This window comes from Bactrocera oleae, chromosome 2 (genome assembly GCF_042242935.1).
Source record: "Bactrocera oleae isolate idBacOlea1 chromosome 2, idBacOlea1, whole genome shotgun sequence".
Classification (NCBI taxonomy): Eukaryota; Metazoa; Arthropoda; class Insecta; order Diptera; family Tephritidae; genus Bactrocera; species Bactrocera oleae.
In genome coordinates this window covers 50,955,272-50,976,223 of record NC_091536.1, presented here as the reverse complement: position 1 = coordinate 50,976,223, position 20,952 = coordinate 50,955,272, and the positions used below count along the sequence as shown (strand labels likewise).

At 35.5% G+C, this 20,952-nt stretch overlaps 1 protein-coding gene across 16 annotated transcripts in view; it reads right to left on the bottom strand.

Moving 5' to 3' along the window:
• The window catches only part of LOC106624407 (DNA transposase THAP9), an 81,568-nt gene extending 67,066 nt beyond the window's left edge, over positions 1 to 14,502 (bottom strand). For 2 of the 16 annotated variants that reach the window (XR_011398053.1, XR_011398054.1), the window contains exons 1-2: positions 14,345 to 14,496; positions 9,082 to 9,636 (exon numbers count right to left, since the gene is read on the bottom strand). Coding sequence is in view for 2 of the 16 variants with exons in the window: in XM_070113139.1 (XP_069969240.1) it covers positions 14,120 to 14,133 (14 nt within the window). In the remaining 14 variants the exon portion in view is untranslated. The other 14 variants (XM_070113142.1, XM_070113141.1, XM_070113140.1 and 11 more) reach the window with 13 other exon arrangements.
• Between the last annotated feature and the right edge of the window lie 6,450 nt (positions 14,503 to 20,952).

Genomic DNA, 20,952 nt, shown 5'->3' with positions numbered 1-20,952 from the left:
TAAATGATCAGGATGAAGAGACGAGTTGAAATCCGGGTGACTGTCTGTCCGTCCGTCCATGCAAGCTCTAACAAAAACAAATAAATTGCAATAACTAAGCTCCGCAATAAGATACAAGACAGTTATTTGGTATATAGGATCACATTAGGGAGGGGCATCTGCAGTTAAAATTTTGTTTTAAGTGGGCGTGGTCCCGCCCGTAATAGGTTTAATGTGCATATCTCGTAAACCGCTAATATTATACTATAATAACAAAATTCACTGGAAGCAAATGTTTGTAGAACCTCTACCTACAGTCTGAAAATAGTTGAAATCGGGTGGCAACTCCGCCCACTCCCCATATAACGGTACTGTTAAAAACTACTAAAAGCGCGATAAATCAAGCACTAAACACGCCAGAGACATTAAATTTTATCTCTAGGATGAAAGGAGATGACTTTATAGGAACCGCGTTCAAAATTAGACAGTGGGCGTGTCACCGCCCACTTTTAGGTGAAAATGGGCGAAATCGGACTAAAACCCCGCCTATTTTCCATATAACACCATTTTCAATTCCATCTGATTCTTTCACTTTCCACTATGCATATCAAGCAACAATGATTATATCGGGGTAAAACTTTGCGTGAATAATACGTTTAAAGTATGCCACCTTGTAACCAAAAACTGTCTAAATCGAACCAAAACTGTTCAAGCCCCTAAGTACTAAATATGTGGACCCCAGTGTCTATAGTTGACCTTCTACCGAAAATATCAGTCAATCCACAAAGAAATCTCAAACGAGTATCCCATTTGACTTTGCGAGAGTATAAAATGTTTGGTTACATCCGAACTTAAACCTTCCTTACTTGTTAATAGTTGGATTTTAGTTTTGAGCTTTTACATTATGAAAAATTATAACTAAAAAACTGAATGTGTGAGAAATCGTGTATACAAATAGAACAATGGCATAACTTTTGACAAATTTGGGTTGATAGGACGGTAAGTAAGGAAGCGAGGAATGTCAGTGGCTGTTTGGACGCTCAATTGTGGATCGCCTGAACACATGAAGAAAGATTGTAATGTTGGAACGAAGTGCTTAAAGTGTGACGCTGAAGACCATATATCAACGAGTTGCCCGCAGTCAGTAAAATTGGTGCGAGTGGTTAAAGATTGAAAACGGCTCAAAAGCATTATACTAAATGGTGTTGAAGTTACGTGCCTGGTTGACACAGGTGCTGATGTTACGATTGCAGGAAGCTATTGGATGTTGTGTTAAGTCTATGTCGTTCTTTGTTGCGTGGATTGGGCAAAACGGGCACTGTGCCGCTGGGAGTGTGTTCAAATAGACGATATAGAGACTGTGCAAAATTTCATCGAGGTGGCAGATGAAAAAATAGAAGATGATGCTCTGCTGGGATATGACTTTCTCGAAAAGTTTCAATTTACACTGGATACAAATAGGTTAAATTTTTTGTCGTTGTCAGCTTGCCCGGAAATAGCTGACGTTAATCAGATAAGTATTCATTATTATGATTGTACTGTAAGTAATGTGAATGCTCCTCTCCAGTTTGCCCCCATGATACGGATAGAGGAATATCGGCCAACCTCGCTGCTTGCTGGGTCACCTGTGCAGCTAAGAGTTGTGCCGGATGACAAAATTAAACCGTTTCGCCATCAACCAAGTCGACATCCTCCAGTTGAAGCTGAAGCCGTTAAAAAGCAAGATGATTGGTTGGAAGAAGGAATCGTTTGACCATATATTTCCAGCAGAACCGTCGTAGTGAAAAAAAAGACACCACTTATCCTGTGAATCCGCCAAGGTGTTTGTGTCATTGGTCTTAGAGAACAGTTATTTTCACATCCATCACCAAAGAAGGATTATATGAGTTCACTAGAACACCATTCCGATTCTGCAATTCTCCTGCGGCGTTTATAAGATTTATAAACCACATATTTCTGAAGTTTGTATCACGAGAAATTCTACAGCTTTACAAGGATGATATTATAATAAGACTAACAACGAATGTATTGAGAAACTCAAGTTGGTGTTATCTGAATCAGCTAAGTTCTGTCAACGTATAAAGTGGAAGGAATGTCATTTCCTTGTTAACAAAATCCACTTCCTAGGACATGCAGTACAAGATGGAAAGGTTTGGCCTGGCAAAGAAAAAACAGTTGCCGTGAAACAGTTTGCAGTACATAAGAATGTGAAAGCTGTTCAATCTTTTTTGGGTCTAACGGGATTCTTCGGGAATTTTGTGAAAGACTATGCCATTATTTCGAGACCTTTGACCAATCTGTTAAAAAAGGATGCCATTTTCCAATTGGAGTCTAAAGCGTGTATTTTGTGAAACCACCGTTTTAAGGATTTATTGTAGAGGTGCATCGACGGAGTTGCACACAGATGCTTCAAAGGACGGGTTTGGTGCCACATTGTTCAAATCAATTGCACCCTATATTTCATTGGAGCAAAAAGACGAGCACAAGTGAATCAGTACGAAACAGTTATATTTTGGAAGAAAAGGCTGCTTATCTAGCTATGAAGAAATTTCGAGGTAGCAGAATGGATTTTGTACATGGCAGACTTCGACTTCAAGACGGAGCATCGGGCGGGTGAAAGAATGCGTCACGTGGATTGTCTCAGCCGTTATACGAACGAGATTTTTATCGTATCGTCAGAGATATCTTGTCGGTTGAAGGCTGCACAACAAAAAGACGAATATATTCAGGCCATACGCACGATATTGGAAGAACGACTTTAAAGTGAAGGGAGAAGTTTGTCAAAGGAAATGATTTGCTTGTTGTACCTTAAATAATGGAACGTGAAATTATAGGCAAAGCTCATGGAGTCGGGCATTATATAGAAAGAGAGAGAGGAAAAAGTGAAGCGTCGCGGAGCAGTCGTTGAGTTGAATTTTCCTACTGATAAACTTACTAAAATAATATAATTTTAGCATATCGAATTAAATATAAACTTTTCATACCCCTAAATATAAAGGATGGCACAGCCCAAAAATTTAATTTTTTGTTTGTTTTTATTTTTTAATTATTCAGCATTAAAAAATACATGTATTCTAAAACTTCACCCTAATACGATCAACATCTGATTTTTAGTCGCAATTTTAATATTATTCTGTTCAATCCACAGATCCACAAGATAGTAACCCAATATAGTAATTGTAGTACACTATAATTTTAATGTATAGTTCTATCACTTATTCCCGCCATGTGTCTCCCGTTGTCACTTCTCAACCAGCACACAACACGGAGTAGGGATGAAACCGAAGTTCGTGTCTTGAACGTGATTTTTATTTACCAGCGCAACTGATACTTGTTATCCTTTGCACAAACACCGCTCTATTTAAAAGTGCTACGCTATTTCACATGGGTTCAATCGAAAAAATGGATCCCCCGCAAGCAAGGCACACCAGTTGATGCATGTCCCGGGTTACTCAAATCAAATAATTTAGGTCGTGTATATACAGTCACCATGATGGAACTGTAAAAACATTCCTTCATTCATTTCTTATTGCTCAGATACGATCAAAAAATGTCATCGCACTCGTTGGACAATCTGGTATTACAGCAACTCATCCAGCATTTTAGCTTACATTGAACATTCAAAGTAACACAGATGCAGTGGGCAACATAAAAAACAACCATCCATGGCCACCGTACTGAAAAAGGGTAAAATTTCATTTGGGATGATTGCATGGCACACAAACAATCGCTTAAGGCAATGGATAGGAAATTGAAAGATATAAAAACCAACGACAAACTTATCGTTCAGACTTCTTCTCCGGAAGTTTGGTTGAGTTAGCTTCAGCGATTTGGAAGATACATATGTAGGTACATTTAACCATTCAACCATAAAAAAATTCTAATTTCAATTTTGAATCTTAATTTAATGCTTAGTTGTGACAATTTATAGGTTTTCGATTAATGGCGTTTTGTGGGTGTAGCAATGGTGCGATTCCGCCCATCTGCAATCCAGCCCTCCTTCGGTGCAAATGAACATACACTAGGTAGAAAAAGTCTCCACTTACTGGGTACAAAGTTTTGAACTAAAATAAAAGTTTGACCAATTGACCAATTAAGAAATTTTTTTTGTGTTACTGTTTGTTTACTTTTTTTTTTTAATTATTCAATAAACAAAAGCCACAGAGTTCATTTTCATTTTAAAAACAATTAACTTAAACAAAAAAGTCTCCGCTCATCAACCAGAACACAATAATATCAAGTAATTATAAAAAGTTAAAGTCTCGAAATTTTAGAGCTCTGCTAGACGTTTAGGCATGGAATGTACTAATTTTTTCGTATCTTGGGCTGACATTTTACTCCATTCGTCCAATATAACGGTCTTGAGCATTTCTTTGCTGGTAATCGTATGTGTGCAAATTCTGCGCTCCTATAGAGCCAATAAATGCTCAATTGGATTGAGGTCAGGTGATTGTGGAGGTGAATGTAGCTGTTTTGTAGCATTGTAAAGAAGCCAAAGGCAAACAAGTTCCACTGTATGCTTAGGGTCATTGTCCTGTTGGAAATAAAACACGTTTGGCAATCCTAATTTGTCAGCACTTTGCTTCATTTGTCGTTTTAAAATATTTAGATAAACAAATTTATTCATTATATTTTCGATAAACTCAATGCCACCAACTCCACTTGCTGCCATACACCCCCTCAATTGAACAGTTTCTCGCCACACCATCTGTCTTCCTTTTATTTCAAATACACAATATTTGATCTCATCCGACCATAAAACCGATTCCCAGAAAGAGATGGGCTTGGTTATATGTTCGTTTGCGAATGCAATGCGCTTCATTCCATTTTTACGTGTAACTCGCCCATGATAACCAGCCCTTTTTAATATTTTTCTTGCTGTGTTGCTGCATATTGTTTTATTAAATTGTAGTTTTACATCTTCTGCTATTTGGGAAGCAATTAAACGCGGATTAACCTTTACTAGAGATACAACTTTGCGTGTTTCCCGATCAGTCGGACGTCCAGATCGAGGCCTTGAAGTAATAATTCCCGTTTTTTTGAAAGTCTAGATGACGTATCGCACTGATGACTCCGAGCAGTAGCAACATCTTGCAAGAGTAAAAAAATGTTGCGAAAGAATTCAGAATTCATTGTTTGACGAATTCGAGGAATGGATTACAACAAAATTTGTATATTACTAACTTACATTACAAGTCATAGACTCAATTAGTTTGATAAGTATATTTTACTTATCGTCAGTTAAAATTCTATTAAAATCATTTGCAAATGAGATATACAAATATCTGATATAAACTCAACTGACGCAGCTAAATTTGATATATTGAGTTGATATAAAAAACGTCAACTAACAATCAGAACTCAATTCATTACGGGTATGAGGTTTACACCAAGGTCACATAATTTATAAAAAATGTTTGTACACTTAATTTTATCAGATATGTCACACATTTTGACCAACTTTAACTGTTTAAAGTCAGGTATACTCGTAAATATAATATATTTCCAAGCAATTACTTAACATTAAATAAGTATCCAAACACGCTTAGGATGCAATGGGACTATAACTCCACCCTTTTCCGTATAACGGTTTTGTTATAAGCTTTTACACCAAGAGGTCTTTTTAGGATCCGCTGTAGAAATTGGAAGATGGGCGTGGCACAATCCACATTTAGATGAAAAACCAAATCTCAGGACTTACTCAACCGAATAAAATCTCAAATAAATAAAATCTTGAAAACTTGTCTTAGCACCCATATACATATGTCCGGCTGAATTTATATATATAACGTATTTAAATTTTTACTTATATTTACTAGTTGACTCCGCAAACGTTTTTTTTTTTTGCCAAATACGTTATTTTTATGAAATATTTTTAAAAACAACTATCACTATAAATGTAATTATAATTCAAAGACGAATGAAGAGTTGTAGATAATTAAAGTATACTTTATTTAAGCTATTAAATTATTCTTTAAAAAAGTAATAAAATATATATTAAATTACAGTTATTGATAGCTATATTTGCTTCGAAAATTTGTTCTACTACTAATTGAAAATAAGCAAAGATTAAAATTTTGGGTCAGTCCGTCTTTAGGGAATACAAACAAACACATGTTTTGCTCACGCGAGGACAGGCCATATAAAGTTGTCCTTGGGAAAAGCATGGTGTACCCAAATCTAAGCCACAAACTGACAACTTTTGGCCTTGTGAGTGACTGATCATCATTGCCAATCTCAACAGAAGTTAATTGTGATTGAATTCAATCAGCACATCTTTAAGAATCATAGGGATTCGTTGCAGCAATAGATTTTCGCCTCGGTAAATACCAATCAAATTGGTGGCTTAGACCATGTTTTTCATTAATTTGTTAATGACTTATCTTGCGCCATTCCAAAGCGGATTCAAAATACGAAGCAAAATAACCGGAGATCCAACCTTCAGTCATATCCAATAAATTCAAAAACTAAATTCGATAATTCACCTCTTCGTTGGCGTCGCAAATTGAATCGATCTGAGTGCCGCCAAATGGTTTGTCGTTGTTTTTATACTCTCGCAACCCGTTGCTACAGAGTATAACAGTTTTGTTCACTTAACGGTTGTTTGTATCACCTAAATCTAATCGAGTTAGATATAGGGTTATAACCATATACCTATATAAATGATCAGGATGAAGAGACGTCTGTCTGCCCGTCCGTCTGTGCAAGCTGTAACTTTTAAAATTAAGATATAATATATTTATGAAACTTGGTACACATGTCTCTTTATACCGCAAGACGGTTGGTATTGCAGATGGACGTAAGAGGACCACGACCACAAAACGCCATTAAAAAACCAATAAATTGCCATAACTAAGATCCACAATAAGATACAAGACTCTTATTTGATATACAGGATCACATCAGGGAGGGGCTTCTGCCCCTAATAGGCTTAATGTGTAATCTCCTAAACCGCTAAAGCTATAATAACAAAATATACTGAGAATAAAAGATTTTAACACCTCTATCGACAGTGTGAAAATTAGTGAAATCGGGTGACAACCCCGCCCACTCCCCATATAACGGTACTGTTAAAAACTACTAAAAGCGCGATAAATCAAGCACTAAAGACGCCAGAGGCATTAAATTTTATCTCTAGGATGAAAGGAGATGACTTTATAGGAACCGCGTTCAAAATTAGACAGTGGGCGTGTCACCGCCCACTTTTAGGTGAAACCTCATATCTTGGGATCTGCTTAACCGATTTCAACCAAATTCGGTACATAACATTCTTCTCATATTTCTATATTATAGGGCGAAAATCGGATTACAACCACACTTATTTCCTATATAACACCATTTTGAATCCCATCTGATTCTTTCACTTTCCACTATACAAATCAAGCAACAATGATTGTATCCGGGTAAAACTTTACGTGAATAATGCGTTTAAAGTATGCCACCTTGTGACCAAAAATTGTCTAAATCGAACCAGAACTATTCAAGCCGCTAGGTACTGAATATATGGACCTCAGTGAGTATAGTTGACTTTTTACCGAAAATATCGGTCAATGTGTAAGATATATTATATAATTGAAATTCATATAATAAAATAAATAAATGAAACTCTCGATAATGGTATGCCTTTGTGTCAAAAATGGATTGAATCAGATCAATACTTCCTTTAATATAAAATTTTACCAACACGTTGCGAAAGTATAAAATGTTGTTATACTCTCGCAACCTGTTGCTACAGAGTATAATAGTTTTGTTCACCTAACGGTTGTTTATATCAATTAAAAGTAATTGAGTTAGATATAAGGTTATATATATATAAATGATCAAAATGAAGAGACGAGTTGAAATCCGGGTGACTGTCTGTCCGTCCGTCTGTCCGTCCGTTCGTGCAAGCTCTAACTTGAGTAAAAATTGAGATATTTTTATGAAACTTGGTAGACATGTTTCTTGGTACCGGGAGACGGTTGATATTGCAGATGGGCGTAATGGGACCACTGCCACGCCCACAAAACACCATTAATCAAAAACAAATAAATTGTCATAGCTAAGCTCCACAATAAGATACAAGGCTGGTATTTGGCACCTAGGATCACATTAGGGAGGGGCATCTGCGGTTAAATCTTTTTTTAAAGTGGGCGTGGTCCCGCCCCTAATAGGTTTCATATGCATATCTCCTAAACCACTAATGCTATAATAACAAAATTCACTGGATGTTTTTAGAACCTCTACCTACAGTGTGAAAATAGTTGAAATCGGGTGGCAACTCCGCCCACTCCCCAAATAACGGTACTGTTAAAAAATACTAAAAGCGCGATAAATCATGCACGAAACACTCCAGAGACATTAAATTTTATCTCTGGGATGGTATGAGATGACTTTATAGGAACCGGGTTCAAAATTAGACAGTGGGCGTGGCACAGCCCACTTTTAGGTGAAAACCCATATCTTGATATCTGCTTAACCGATTTCAACCAAATTCGGTACATAGCATTCTTTTTATATTTCTATGTTATAGTGAGAAAATGGGCGAAATCGGACTACAACCACGCCTACCTCCCATATAACACCATTTTAAATTCCACCTGATTCTTTCACTTTCCACTATGCATATCAAGCAACAATGATTATATCGGGGTAAAACTTTGCGTGAATAATACGTTTAAAGTATGCCACCTGGTGACCAAAAATTGTCTAGATCGAACCAAAACTTTTCAAGCCCCTAAGTACTAAATATGTGGACCCAGTGCCTATAGTTGACCTTCTACCGAAAATATCAGTCAATCCACAAAGAAATCTTAAACGAGTATACCATTTGACTTTGTGAGAGTATAAAATGTTCGGTTACATCCGAACTTAGCCCTTCTTTACTTGTAAGTATATAGTTATGCCAACACCTGAATGTATTTCCCCGGCTTTGATCCTTGCAAGTTGCATTAGCCTCCAAACTTTTCTAATACTTGAACGAATTAACATTCCATTTTAAAACTAGGCTCCCATGTTTGTGCTAACACGCAACTTTATTAAATTTAACAATAACTCAGTTTCGAAATAAATGCTTTAGATTGAAATTATACATATGTATGTATTATATATGTACATACTTACATATTTCTAATAATATCTTCATAAATTATTGTATTTAACTGGGCCAGATGAAATTAATGAATACAGGCGCAGTACAAGCTGTCTTTAATTTATTGTGTTGTATTTTACATTGAAAGTCTGTATGTCCAAATGATAATTCAGCTATTCGAAACGTTGTGCTGCTTAAAGAAAATAAAGTTCACACATTTTAATTAATTTTGTACAGTTAAGTTGAACTGGCTTGCATTGTATTTTTCTCTGAGACCAAATTCGTTAAGAGAGACATTAAGATGGATAGAACGTCAGACAAGCATGAATAAATATCTACAGTTTTGTTAGTCCCAGTTCATACACATCCTCTATTGTAAACCAAACCGGTTTATTGTTGGCGAAGGGACGTCGAGGAAAGACGAAGGGACCGTGTTCGGGTGGGACGCTTTGAGTTCTTGATCGTAACAGTACGCTTCTACTCATTTCTGCTTTTCTTTTCATTTTCTAATTTTATTAATGGTTGCAAGAGCGCTCGGTTTCAAATGAAAATCCGTTGGATTCGTTCAGAAATTCGAATTTTATTATCTATTAATATGCAAATATAAATGAAATAATAAAAATATTTTGGAAAATGATAAATAACAATAAAAATAGGAAACTCAAAAATATTTAATAACATTTAGCAGTATTAAATGTAACAATATTTATAAATGAATTTTAATAAAAACGGAGTTACTTTTACTATTTTATATTTACCTAAATGTGTTTAGATGATGTGATAAACGTAAAGTTCGAATATTATTTTATTTAAAACCAAATATATAATTAATTCATGAATGTTTTGTAAAAATTAAAATAATATACTTCCCGATGATGGATTAGGAAATTCCTGCCATAGTTTTGGCCTTGAAAATATTAATAGCGGGTATTTTATACATTCTGATGGATAAGGGAACTTCAATCATAAGTTTTTCTTTGAAAATATTAAAATCGGACATTCCAAATGTTGTTCTATCACATGCATGGTAGTTCCTTGTAAGAAAAATGTGAGACCACCATCCCAACATACAAATGAAATATGCAACACGCTAAGTGTCACGTCATGTGTCATGTCATAAGCATTTGCGAAAATTTTGTGAAAAGGAAAGCCAGAAAAACTCGACTTGAGATGCTGCACTCTTTTCGCTCGAAGAGAATTCGCCGATAATGAGGTACAAAAGAGTCTCCATGTAAACGCCGACTTTCACGTAAACGATAACAAGTAAAGTAGAAGAAAGATTAAGAAACCTAGAAATTCTTTACTCAAGCCCACTCAATCACATCTACGAACACAATATAAAATTTTATTAAGAGAACTTTGCTAATATGGTGAGTATATTTCAATCATACTTTCATATACACACGATATACGATAATGTATGAGACACGCTAGGTCTCATACACAATAATTTGGACGATGTAAACAATGTATTAAAAAATATCGGACTATGTCCATAACAATTTTTACATTAATACATTTACATACATATATACAGTTATGTTCAAAATAGTAGGAGTGTCCCCAACAGAGCGACAAAGCGCTTATTACGTTCTGCAGTGAAGATCTGGAATTTATTCCGTAAATTTTTTTTTTCAACTTTAGTTGCCTTAAATTTTATGTTAAAATAAAACAAATGAAATATTTAAACGAATCTGTGTTCGACTACACTTCTTTTAATGTCTGTCTATAGATTTTCTAGTTCTGATCAAGCGAAGAGACTGGCAAGATCGTAGTATCAATTTCATTTAGGTGAAACCATTTTTTAGAGTTCTATTCATATGTTTCGGATCGTTATTCTGTGTCATTAAATGGTCTATCCATAAAATATTGCTTCATTTTTCCTTAGACAATATGTTCTTTTGTAAATTTAAGGCGTGGTTCATTGCCTTTTTTCAAAATTGTTTGATGATTTCATACATATTCTTGTTGTACTGTTTTCTGTTACTAGTATTAAAATGAGGTGCTTTTGAAAACATAGCCATCACTTTCTCAAATTTACTTATCATTCAATCTCTTTAAGAATTCTTTTAAATAAAAGGTTATAGCAGGGAATGTTAATAAATAGAGAAGGCGCAAATGTTAAAAAGTACTAATTTGAGCGTTTCACTAGAGGGAATATCGAAAAATACAACTTCGACTCATATGAAACACACCACGCAATGATCGAAACGGGGAAAAGGCTATAAATAGACACAAACAATGTTCTTCAATGAATTATGCGCATGCTGATTTACATTTGCATATTACAAATAAATCATAATTTTTGTAATATAAAATAATCCTTCGAATTACATAAGATGATTATTGGTTAAAGCCCTAGAATTGAAATAAAATAAGTAATTAATAGATAAATTCTTCAACACATTTTTGTGTGTTGCATGAACAATATCTAATAGACAAAGGATAACAATAAAACAGTGGCTAAGCGGCCGTCATTCCACTTTTGCGGTGGCTCAGATCGTAAGTGTGAAGGAGTTATGCCACTCCTTACGATCGAATCTTGTCAATCATAAATCTTAAGTTTTATTTTGATTTTATTTTATTATTTGAGGTTTTAGCTTATCTCAATTAAATTACTTGAATAGCTTATTTTTCTTCCTGAGATAATTAAAATATTTCAGGAAAATATGTTCATATGTTTGGGTTTATTGCATAATCCCCCTATTTATGAGTATTTATACAAATGTGAAAATCACACATACATTCTTGACTAGACATACGCTGATGGTTGCTTCTTCTTACCGCGCACAAACAATGACTTTTATTCGTCACTTTTTGCGAGAATCAAGTTGAACGATCGCAGGCAAGGAGGGATCTGGGGCACACTGCCACAAAATTATTTCAGATATAATTTTATTAATCGAGTTTATTTTATGTGTATTTATATTTTTACTCAAATATGATACTATTACGTAAATAAGCCGTAAGATATCAGCATTTCTCATTACAAATTAATCAATATAATAATATAATAAAATCCTCCGTTTAAACGCCTCTGTCCATGGAGAGAGTTCGCGCGAAGACCGGGCGGAGCAAAAAATTGAGTTCTGACAAAACATTGAAAAACACCAAATGACACCTTTGCTGACAAACATACATACATACGAGCTCGCATACATATTGACCCGGGTTTTGCGCATTGTCGCGGAGGTGACAAAATTTGTTTGAATCGACAATGTCGGTCGGCTATGTTGTCTCGCTTGTCCTTTTTGCAGTGCTTTGCAATTGAAAGTTGACTTATGCTCTTTTGAAATACTACGACTTCCGATTGGGCTGCATTTTCATGCCATTGAATTTAGATAAAATGGCCTAAATCGAAAATCAATGAAATTATGATATTAAGTAAACATGCATAAGCACCATATGAAATGTGCTTAGAACTAATAGAAGTAATAAAGAATTTCATATAAATGGCAATATTATATAAATTTAATAATATTATATATAATGAGTAATATGAAATATATTTAAAAAATATTTCAAGTCGCTAATACACCATGGTGTCAATTCTCCTTTCTGAAGGGAACATCAGACATATTCTTCAATTTCTGATTTTTAGCGAATGTTGTGAGGAAGCAGCTTGTGGGCAACATACGAATACGAGGGGGATAGTGGGATTTTCAGTGATATAAATTGTTAAATTGAAATTTTGCTGATTCGTCAATTTTACTGAAGACATTCAAATTCAATATCATTCATTTTTATTTAAACTTCATTTATTTGCGCATTTGCGATAGGAATTCCATGTGAAAACTAAATGTGGTTGACCACGCGCACAGAAAAAATAGCGCGGCGCAGAGTTATGAACGAACGCACTTTGCTTTGAAGCGGACGCACATTCCTTATGAATGAATTGGTTGGCGTTGTAATATGAAATATGAAGAAAATAAAGCGCAAGCTTGCTCGAATCTTATTGGTCGATGATGGTGCGTCTACGTTTTTTTGTCGCTTGCGCGATTTTGATTTTTTTACAAAAGGCATATTGAAGGACATACATACATATGTGTACATATATGCAAATATATTTAGATATGCGAATGGTCGAAAGGCAATTTCGAGAATATTCACATACAAATAAGTTATTTGAAACAAGCAAAAATGATAATGTTCATATGTACATTAGAGCAGTCCGTTCAGTAATTGTTTGTGGTGCTGATTGTATAGCACAGCTCCTTATTGCAAATTTACATCAAATATATTGCCTGAGTTCAAATCCTATCACAGATGTTGTTTTATTTCTTTTTAATTTTTATAAACCTTTTTTATTGAATTTACTTTACATTTAATTTTGGCCTCATTATATAAATGTTCTTCAAAATCTATTATTTCCTTTTGTTATTCTAATTTTCCCTAACAAGCATGCCCAAAAACATCTGCGCATACATACATATATTAGCCGTTTCTTTATAAGGTGGTGAAAATTTACTTGGTTCTTGCTTAGAGTGGTGTATTTTGATGAGTTCGATTTTCATAAGGGGAACGACCGACACGCAATCCACAGTTACAAATGAATAGTAACACAGTAGTTCTATCGCATCAAATGCTATTTACAGGATATCGTTAGATATGCCGCTAGGCTTGTATTGCTGGATTTACCTACTAATTGTTATAAAAACGTTTATTTAAATATAGCTGGTATTAACACTCCAATTATTTTGAACATGGCCGTACTTAGGTATGCATACACTTTCTACTGTCGAAATTGCTTTGACAAAGTTTAGCAAACATTGAAAAATAGTTGTACTTTTGCACATAATACAATGTACTCGTAGCACTATTATAGTATACACATACATAGGTTAGCACGTACTTACATAGGAACATAAGTATACATATGTATATTCAGATTGACGTTAACAAATTCAGAAATTTGAATGATATTAGAATATCAGGTATTCTAACTATTATTAAAATGAAAATTTTTCATGTCAAAAATCTAAACAAATCAACAAAGTAATGGATAAAATTGTAATTATGGTAAAAAATTTTATTTACATATATTTATCCGTTCAAATATCATACACTTACGTGCAAATAAGCATAGATAAAACAGTTTAAATAAATCCGAATGTTCACAACACACTTTGTGAATTATTTGCAAATGTACCAATTAGGCATATGACATAACCATTTCAATAACAAACTTTTTAATCTTTAGCTATATATGTATATACATATATATATATATAAATATTGGACATAAAAACACGAATTTTCGCGAATGAAAAATCACACTGAACTAAGCGTACTTACTTAATATGAATTTATTTAAAGGTATTCATACATTGAAAACTTCCATTGACTGACAATTAACAGAAACGAAAGAAAAATTCATTAATAAGCGAACGATATTAAATGTACTAGACGAACGCGTCTACAGAGTGCAACTACCGAGCGAACCTATTTACCATTTCATCTATACCCAAATACTAAGCTCATTTTTATGCTCTCGCCCCCACTTTGAATTCGAACCCCCGACTGTTCATCAACATTACATAGTCTTACTAGCTTTCTATCCGACAACCCTCTCAATTTAATACAAACAATGGACATCTTATATACTCGTACTATGTATTGTATATTAATACATATGTATGTTAACCCTACAAGAATAGTGACAGCCATCTGACCGGTCATATGATAGTCAAAGCTGAAAAAATTTTATCAGCGCGCAGAATAAAGTTTCTATCATTTTCTTAAGAGCCTTGTGCAAAACTGATGTAAACAAACGTATGTGTGTGAGTTTGCATCTTATGCATGGGTGTTCAGAATTGATTCACTATATATCTATACTCCTTACTCTTATGTCTTTTTCTAAACCATTGCTGACAATAAATCTATCATAGCTGAAAATTGTCAGTTATGACTGTAAATCTATCACAAGTAAAAAATTCTTTTGCGCAGTAGATAATATAATTTTTATTTCTTTAATAATACCAAACTTTTAATTAAAATTCATTATAATAATATAAATATACATATATAAAAATGGAGTGCAACCAAAATATAATTAAATAATAAATTATGAAAAGAAAATTTTAATTAATTCCATGCTTGCTCCTTTCAAAAGCTTTGCTGTACGTATTTCTCCAGTTCATAAATATTTCGGAATTTAAAAATGCTTAAATAAAAATGAAAATTAAGTAAAAATATAAATTTATTTGAAACTTAATAATAACTTACGTATATTATATTTGAAAACTCCTTCTTTATTTATTTATTTTTAATAAAAAAAAGCACGGAACACTTTTGGTTTATCGCACGAAATACCAGCTGCATAAGTATTTCACAACTTCTCGAAACTTCTATGGAAATATATGCTGTCTTCTACAGAATTTGCTTTTGGAAAAATCGTAAACATTTTTTTTTAAGATTTTACTGTTCATATGACTGTCAGTACTGACATAATAAATGTGAGTGGATTGGTGAACCCATTAGCAGTTTCTTGAACGGAATATATCCCACACCAAATACAAAAGAGTCATAACTCAAAAATTTTCAAAATCTATTTTTTTCTATATATCAATTAGTAATACACTGATCTGCATAAGTACACAGAAATTTCATTGCCATCACTATCTTATTTAACTGAAAAGTCCCCATTAGGTCTACTTTTGTGTTGATTGCGTCGGGACTGTTTTGTATTTATATCGGAATTCAGTACATTGATACAGTCCCAAGTCTCTTAATTTGAGATTTTTAAATTAGAGACAATTTTCGAGCGTCATAAAAATTTCTCAATTGAATACGAACATATCTAATCAGCTGTTACAGGTCGTCATTTAAAGATGTATATAAAACCAGAATGAGAATAAAATGTCGATGACAAATAATAAATTTTCTATAGTTACGAAATTTATTTTAATTTTTAATAATTAAAACCGAAAATCGATATATATCTATGATGATTTCTATAAGTGAAATGTCAGTATATTCAAAATGGAAAACTAAAAATCTTATAAGTTTTGTGACCTGCACACGATGAGGGGATAATTTTGAGAAAGTATTTTGTGACTAAAGACTGGATACTGTATCGTGTAACTTGTCACAAATTGAGATTTTACTTCAAAATATATCCAATACTTAACAGAGATAAAGGATGCCAAACTCTGTAATGTAAATGAACACTCACCACCGCTTCTACCGTCCGCTTTAACAGACCGTACGGTAGGATATCCACGAAAATTGGATTTTTTCCATAGAAACGAGTGAGCTGAGAGGGAGAGAGCAATCTCTTTCGACGCAGGGCTGCCAATCTCGATATTTTGTAGTAATTAAAAAATTAACTTGAATATAGTTGAAATATTCTTAAAATATTTTAAGATAAAATCTCAGTCGAATGCACTAATAGGTAAACTATTTTTAATAGTTGGATTTATATATAGCTTCTTCATTCGACGAAAAACTCTTTCCACGGAAGAATTGCTTCAGGTTTCTGAAGAGGTAGTAGTCGCTGGGAGCCAAATCTGGTGAATATGATGGATGCACAAGCGATTCGTACTTTCATTCGTTGAATTTTGTCGTTGTTAAAACACACAATAGTATTCATAGTTGATTGTTTCACCCTTCTGCAGATAATCAATCAACAAAATTCCTTTTGCATCCCAAAAAGCTGATGCCATAACCTTTTTTGCTAATCGTTGTGACTTCACCTGCTTTGGAGCTGAACAACCAGCTTTAGTCCACTGTAACCGTTCTTGTTTCAATTTTGGATCATGGTGGTAGATCCAAGTCTCATCCATAGTTATAAAACGATGTAAGTATTCGGTTTTATTCTGCTAAAAATTTTTCAAATTATGCTGAGAAATTTGTTTTCGATCCAGTTTTGTTGAATTGTTAACGTGTGCGGCACTAACTTTCCAAACAGCTTTCTCATATGCAATACCCTATGTAAAATATGAAGTACTCGTTCGTTTGAGATGCCTATGACATTCGAAATTCCACGCTTAGTCAAACTTGGATCTTCACTAACAATATTATGAACTTGCTCAATGATTTCGGGTGTGGTTGCGGCTTTCGGTCGTCCTTCGCGGGGATCGCCTTCAAGCGTATTACGACCACGTTTAAATTCACCAGCACAAAATTCAATGGTGCGTTTTGAATACTCTGACACGTCAACTTCACATTGCTGGTAAACAAAGAATTGATTGAGAGAATCACTTGTAACTTTGCATGTGTTCTCATGACAGATACACCAGGTAGGTAAGTAGAGTGGCTGTCTAACGAGGCACCTAGGCCTATAGGAGGCCCATTATGATACCAACGGGACTAATGTTCCCTCACTCTATCGTCTCCCCTCTGAACCAACCTGTGCTCCTGATGAAGCTCATCAGTACAAATAATTTTATATTAGCAACTTCTGATACGTCGTCAAGGAACCCACGACCGATGGTTGCGATTCTTTCCCTGTATAGAGCTTTACATTCGCATAGAAGATGTTTTACAGTCTCCTCTTCTTCTACTTCCTGACAGCTTCTACAATAGTCGTTGTAAGGTACTAGACAGTGACCTGTTAGTACTCCTATCAGAGTTCTTATATCATACCTTTTGAATTTTAATAGTCGGTTTTTGTGACTCACGTTCCATTCCTGCCACGTTAGTCTGCTGGTTGAGCAGGTGATTGATTGTCTCTACCGAGACTTAGCTAGATTTATTGCATGTTCGTTGATTAAGTGTTGGCAGAGGCATAAAAAGACCCCATTTTTCAGGGGTTAATTGTAGAGTGGTACCTGTTCTGGCTAGTTCATCTGCTTCGCAGTTACCAGGGATATCACTATGCCCTGGAACCCATTGCAGGTTTATCGTGAAGTAGGATGTTAGATCCTCTAATAGATAAAGATGATTTCAAGACCGCTTGGCTATCCGTATATATATGTATAAATACAACATGAGCCAATAAGCTATCCGAGGCGTTAGCCCCCATTTGGGGCCCACCAGCCTTTTACAGGTGCAGAGTGCTTTGGCTGCTTTCTTCACCCTAGCATCCAAATTTTGTTTCCCTGAAAGCTTCCTGTCTAAGATTAGTCCTAGGTAGCTTGCCTTATCTCCACTTGTTAGTCTGCAACCATTTAATAATGGCGCCTTAACTACTGGAGTATTATGCTTTCTGGTGAACATTACTACCTCCGTCTTACCAGCATTTAAGTTTAATCCGCACGATACAGCCCAACGATTTATATCGTCCAAGATCGTTTGCATAAGGTTTGCGGGAGTATTCGGAAATTTACCTCTAACCGATACTGCCACATCGTCAGCGTAGGCCACAACATGTACCCCCTTCTTTTCTAGATCCAACAGGATCCAGAGAAGTGAGGATAACACGCCTCCTTGAGTTCCCACGACAGTCGGGTCTACGTAACTGGAATTCACCCGGATTTATTCCGGCCAAGGACTGTCAACTCGGCAGAATTCTGCCGCTACAATAACAACAATATTTTAATCTGGCCCTGGTACCAGCTGGCATCTGTGCATGACAGTGGCGGACCTGGATTGCTTCGTAGCACTTCCAGCGCTACATTTGTCAGCGCAGCCTGCAGCTATTTCCATTGGGCTCTGGGGATTCTTCCTTCGGGGTCCCTCTCATCCAGGATGCCAATGATAATTCGGTTCCGGGCCACTTCTGCAAATGGTTTTGCGGGCGCCACGCCCTTTGTTTTCGGTCGTTTGGCTGACGGCTTAGCCTCTTCAGCTGACCTCTGTCGCTTTACTGCCTTTATTGGAGGTTCCAGCTTAAAATTGGGTATGACTGCTCTCGCGCAGTCAATCGATGCTTCTCAGCCGTGTTTTGGCTGCAGGGTTTGGGTCTGGCTGCCTCCGGCGCTACTACTTTCTTGGGGCCAGCTTTAGCTTCTGCCGCTTCACTTGTGCTTGCCTGCTCTTTTTCGGGAGCAACTGGCCCCCTTCGGCTTTTTTTGTGAGATTCGGGCTCTCTCTGATTTTTGTTTTTGTTTTGGTTTATTTTATTTAGTTTTTGGTATATAATTAGTCCCACTAGTGTGGGGAATGTGTGTCCGCTTGCGCATATCCCCCGCTACGCAAGTAAGGCAATAATATTACGGAGGGCGCCAGGTATCCGTAAGCTTCGTTTGAGACTGGGCTATTTAAGGGCCCCGAGCCAAGTTGATCCTCGGCACGGGTTGCATGACACTTTGATCCAGCCCTTAATAGTACCCCCGACCATGGTAAGGCTCCTTATCTGTATGCTGTGCTGTTGAGGAACAACGAACACACAGGTAAGAAGTCTGACCTTAGCTAGATTCGTCACGTCTACGGCAGGCGGTCTATTACCAGCTCGTCCCCGCTTACGTCGTGAAACTGTGGTATCTATTACCAGTCGGTACCCTCGCGGAGGGTTCAGTGGAGGATTTCTGCCGACCAACAGATGTACCAACTTGAGACAAAAAATTTCGAGCTTGTAGTGCTATTTCTTGGTGAAAGCAGAAACTTTTCAACCATATATACATATATATGCCACCATAAGGCCAATCTGCCTCATTTGAGAGATTGGGGTAACATTGACCCGATTTTATCTATTTTTGGCAATACAACATACTATTAACAAAATAAAGTACTCTCTGAGTTTCATTATGGTACCTTAAATACCATTACCAACATATGTGGAGTAAAATCAACCGGATGTTTAAAAATTCTGTGATTTGTTATATAATATAAAGGCTAGCGCAAGCTTTCACCCGATTTTATTCATTTGAGGTACAAAGTTGAAGAATTATAAGGAAATGCATCCACTGAGTTTTATAGCTATAGAAATAGCTTATATATTAGCCGATATATGCGGTATGAAGTAAACCGGAAGTTCGAAATATTTCGATAAGGTATATGGGGGCTAAGGAAAGTATTGACCCGATTCGATTCATTTTTGCAATACTTGCATACTATTATCAGAAAGAGACCCTCTCCGAATTGCAATAATATATCTTACAGATTTACCGTTACCGTTTTACCGGTAAAAAGGCACTTGAACAGTTACGGTCCGATCTTGACAATTTTTAGACTTAAGATGTTACACAACAAAAACACTATTTGTGGAAAGTCTTGTCCTAATATACTCTTTGGTGCTTGATTTGTTTACTGGAAAGTGATAAAATCATATGAAATTTAAAATTGTGCTAGATAGAAAGTAGGCGTGATTGTAGTCCGATTTCGCTTATTTTCTTATTATGAAATGGGGAATATTAAAATAATTTTGTGTACCAAGTTTTGTTGAAATTGATCAGTAGTTCCGGAGATATATGATATCGTCTAAATGTCGGCGGTGCCACGCCCATCATCCCATTTTGACAACGGTTCCTTTAAAACCCCCTTGTGCCATACCGGATGTAAAATTTAATGTCTCTGACGCATTTATTAATTGGTTTATCGCACTTTTAGTAGTTTTTAACAAAACCGTTATATAGAGAGTAGGCGGAGTTATCATCCGATTTTATCCATTTTCACACTGTCGAAGGAAGTTACGAAAATATTCTGTGCAAATTCGGGTTACATAGCTTAAATGGTTTAGAAGAAATATACATTTAACTTATTAGAAGGCGGGGCGACGCTCACTATTGAAAAAATGTTCGACCATAGATGCCCCTCCCCAATATAATCTTTTGTTCCAAATTACCTTAATTTAGTGCTTAGTTATTGCGTTTTATAAATTTTCGATCAATGGCGTTTTATGGGCGTGACAGTTTTCCGATTACGTCTATTAAACTTCTTATGGTAGATCAGCAGAATGAGCGCAACATTCTAAAGGAGCATAGAGATAAAATATCCAAAATGATAAAAAAAGACCGCGTAGAAATAATGGATATGTTCAACTCAATGGTGGCAACAATGCAACACCAGGCACCATCATCTTC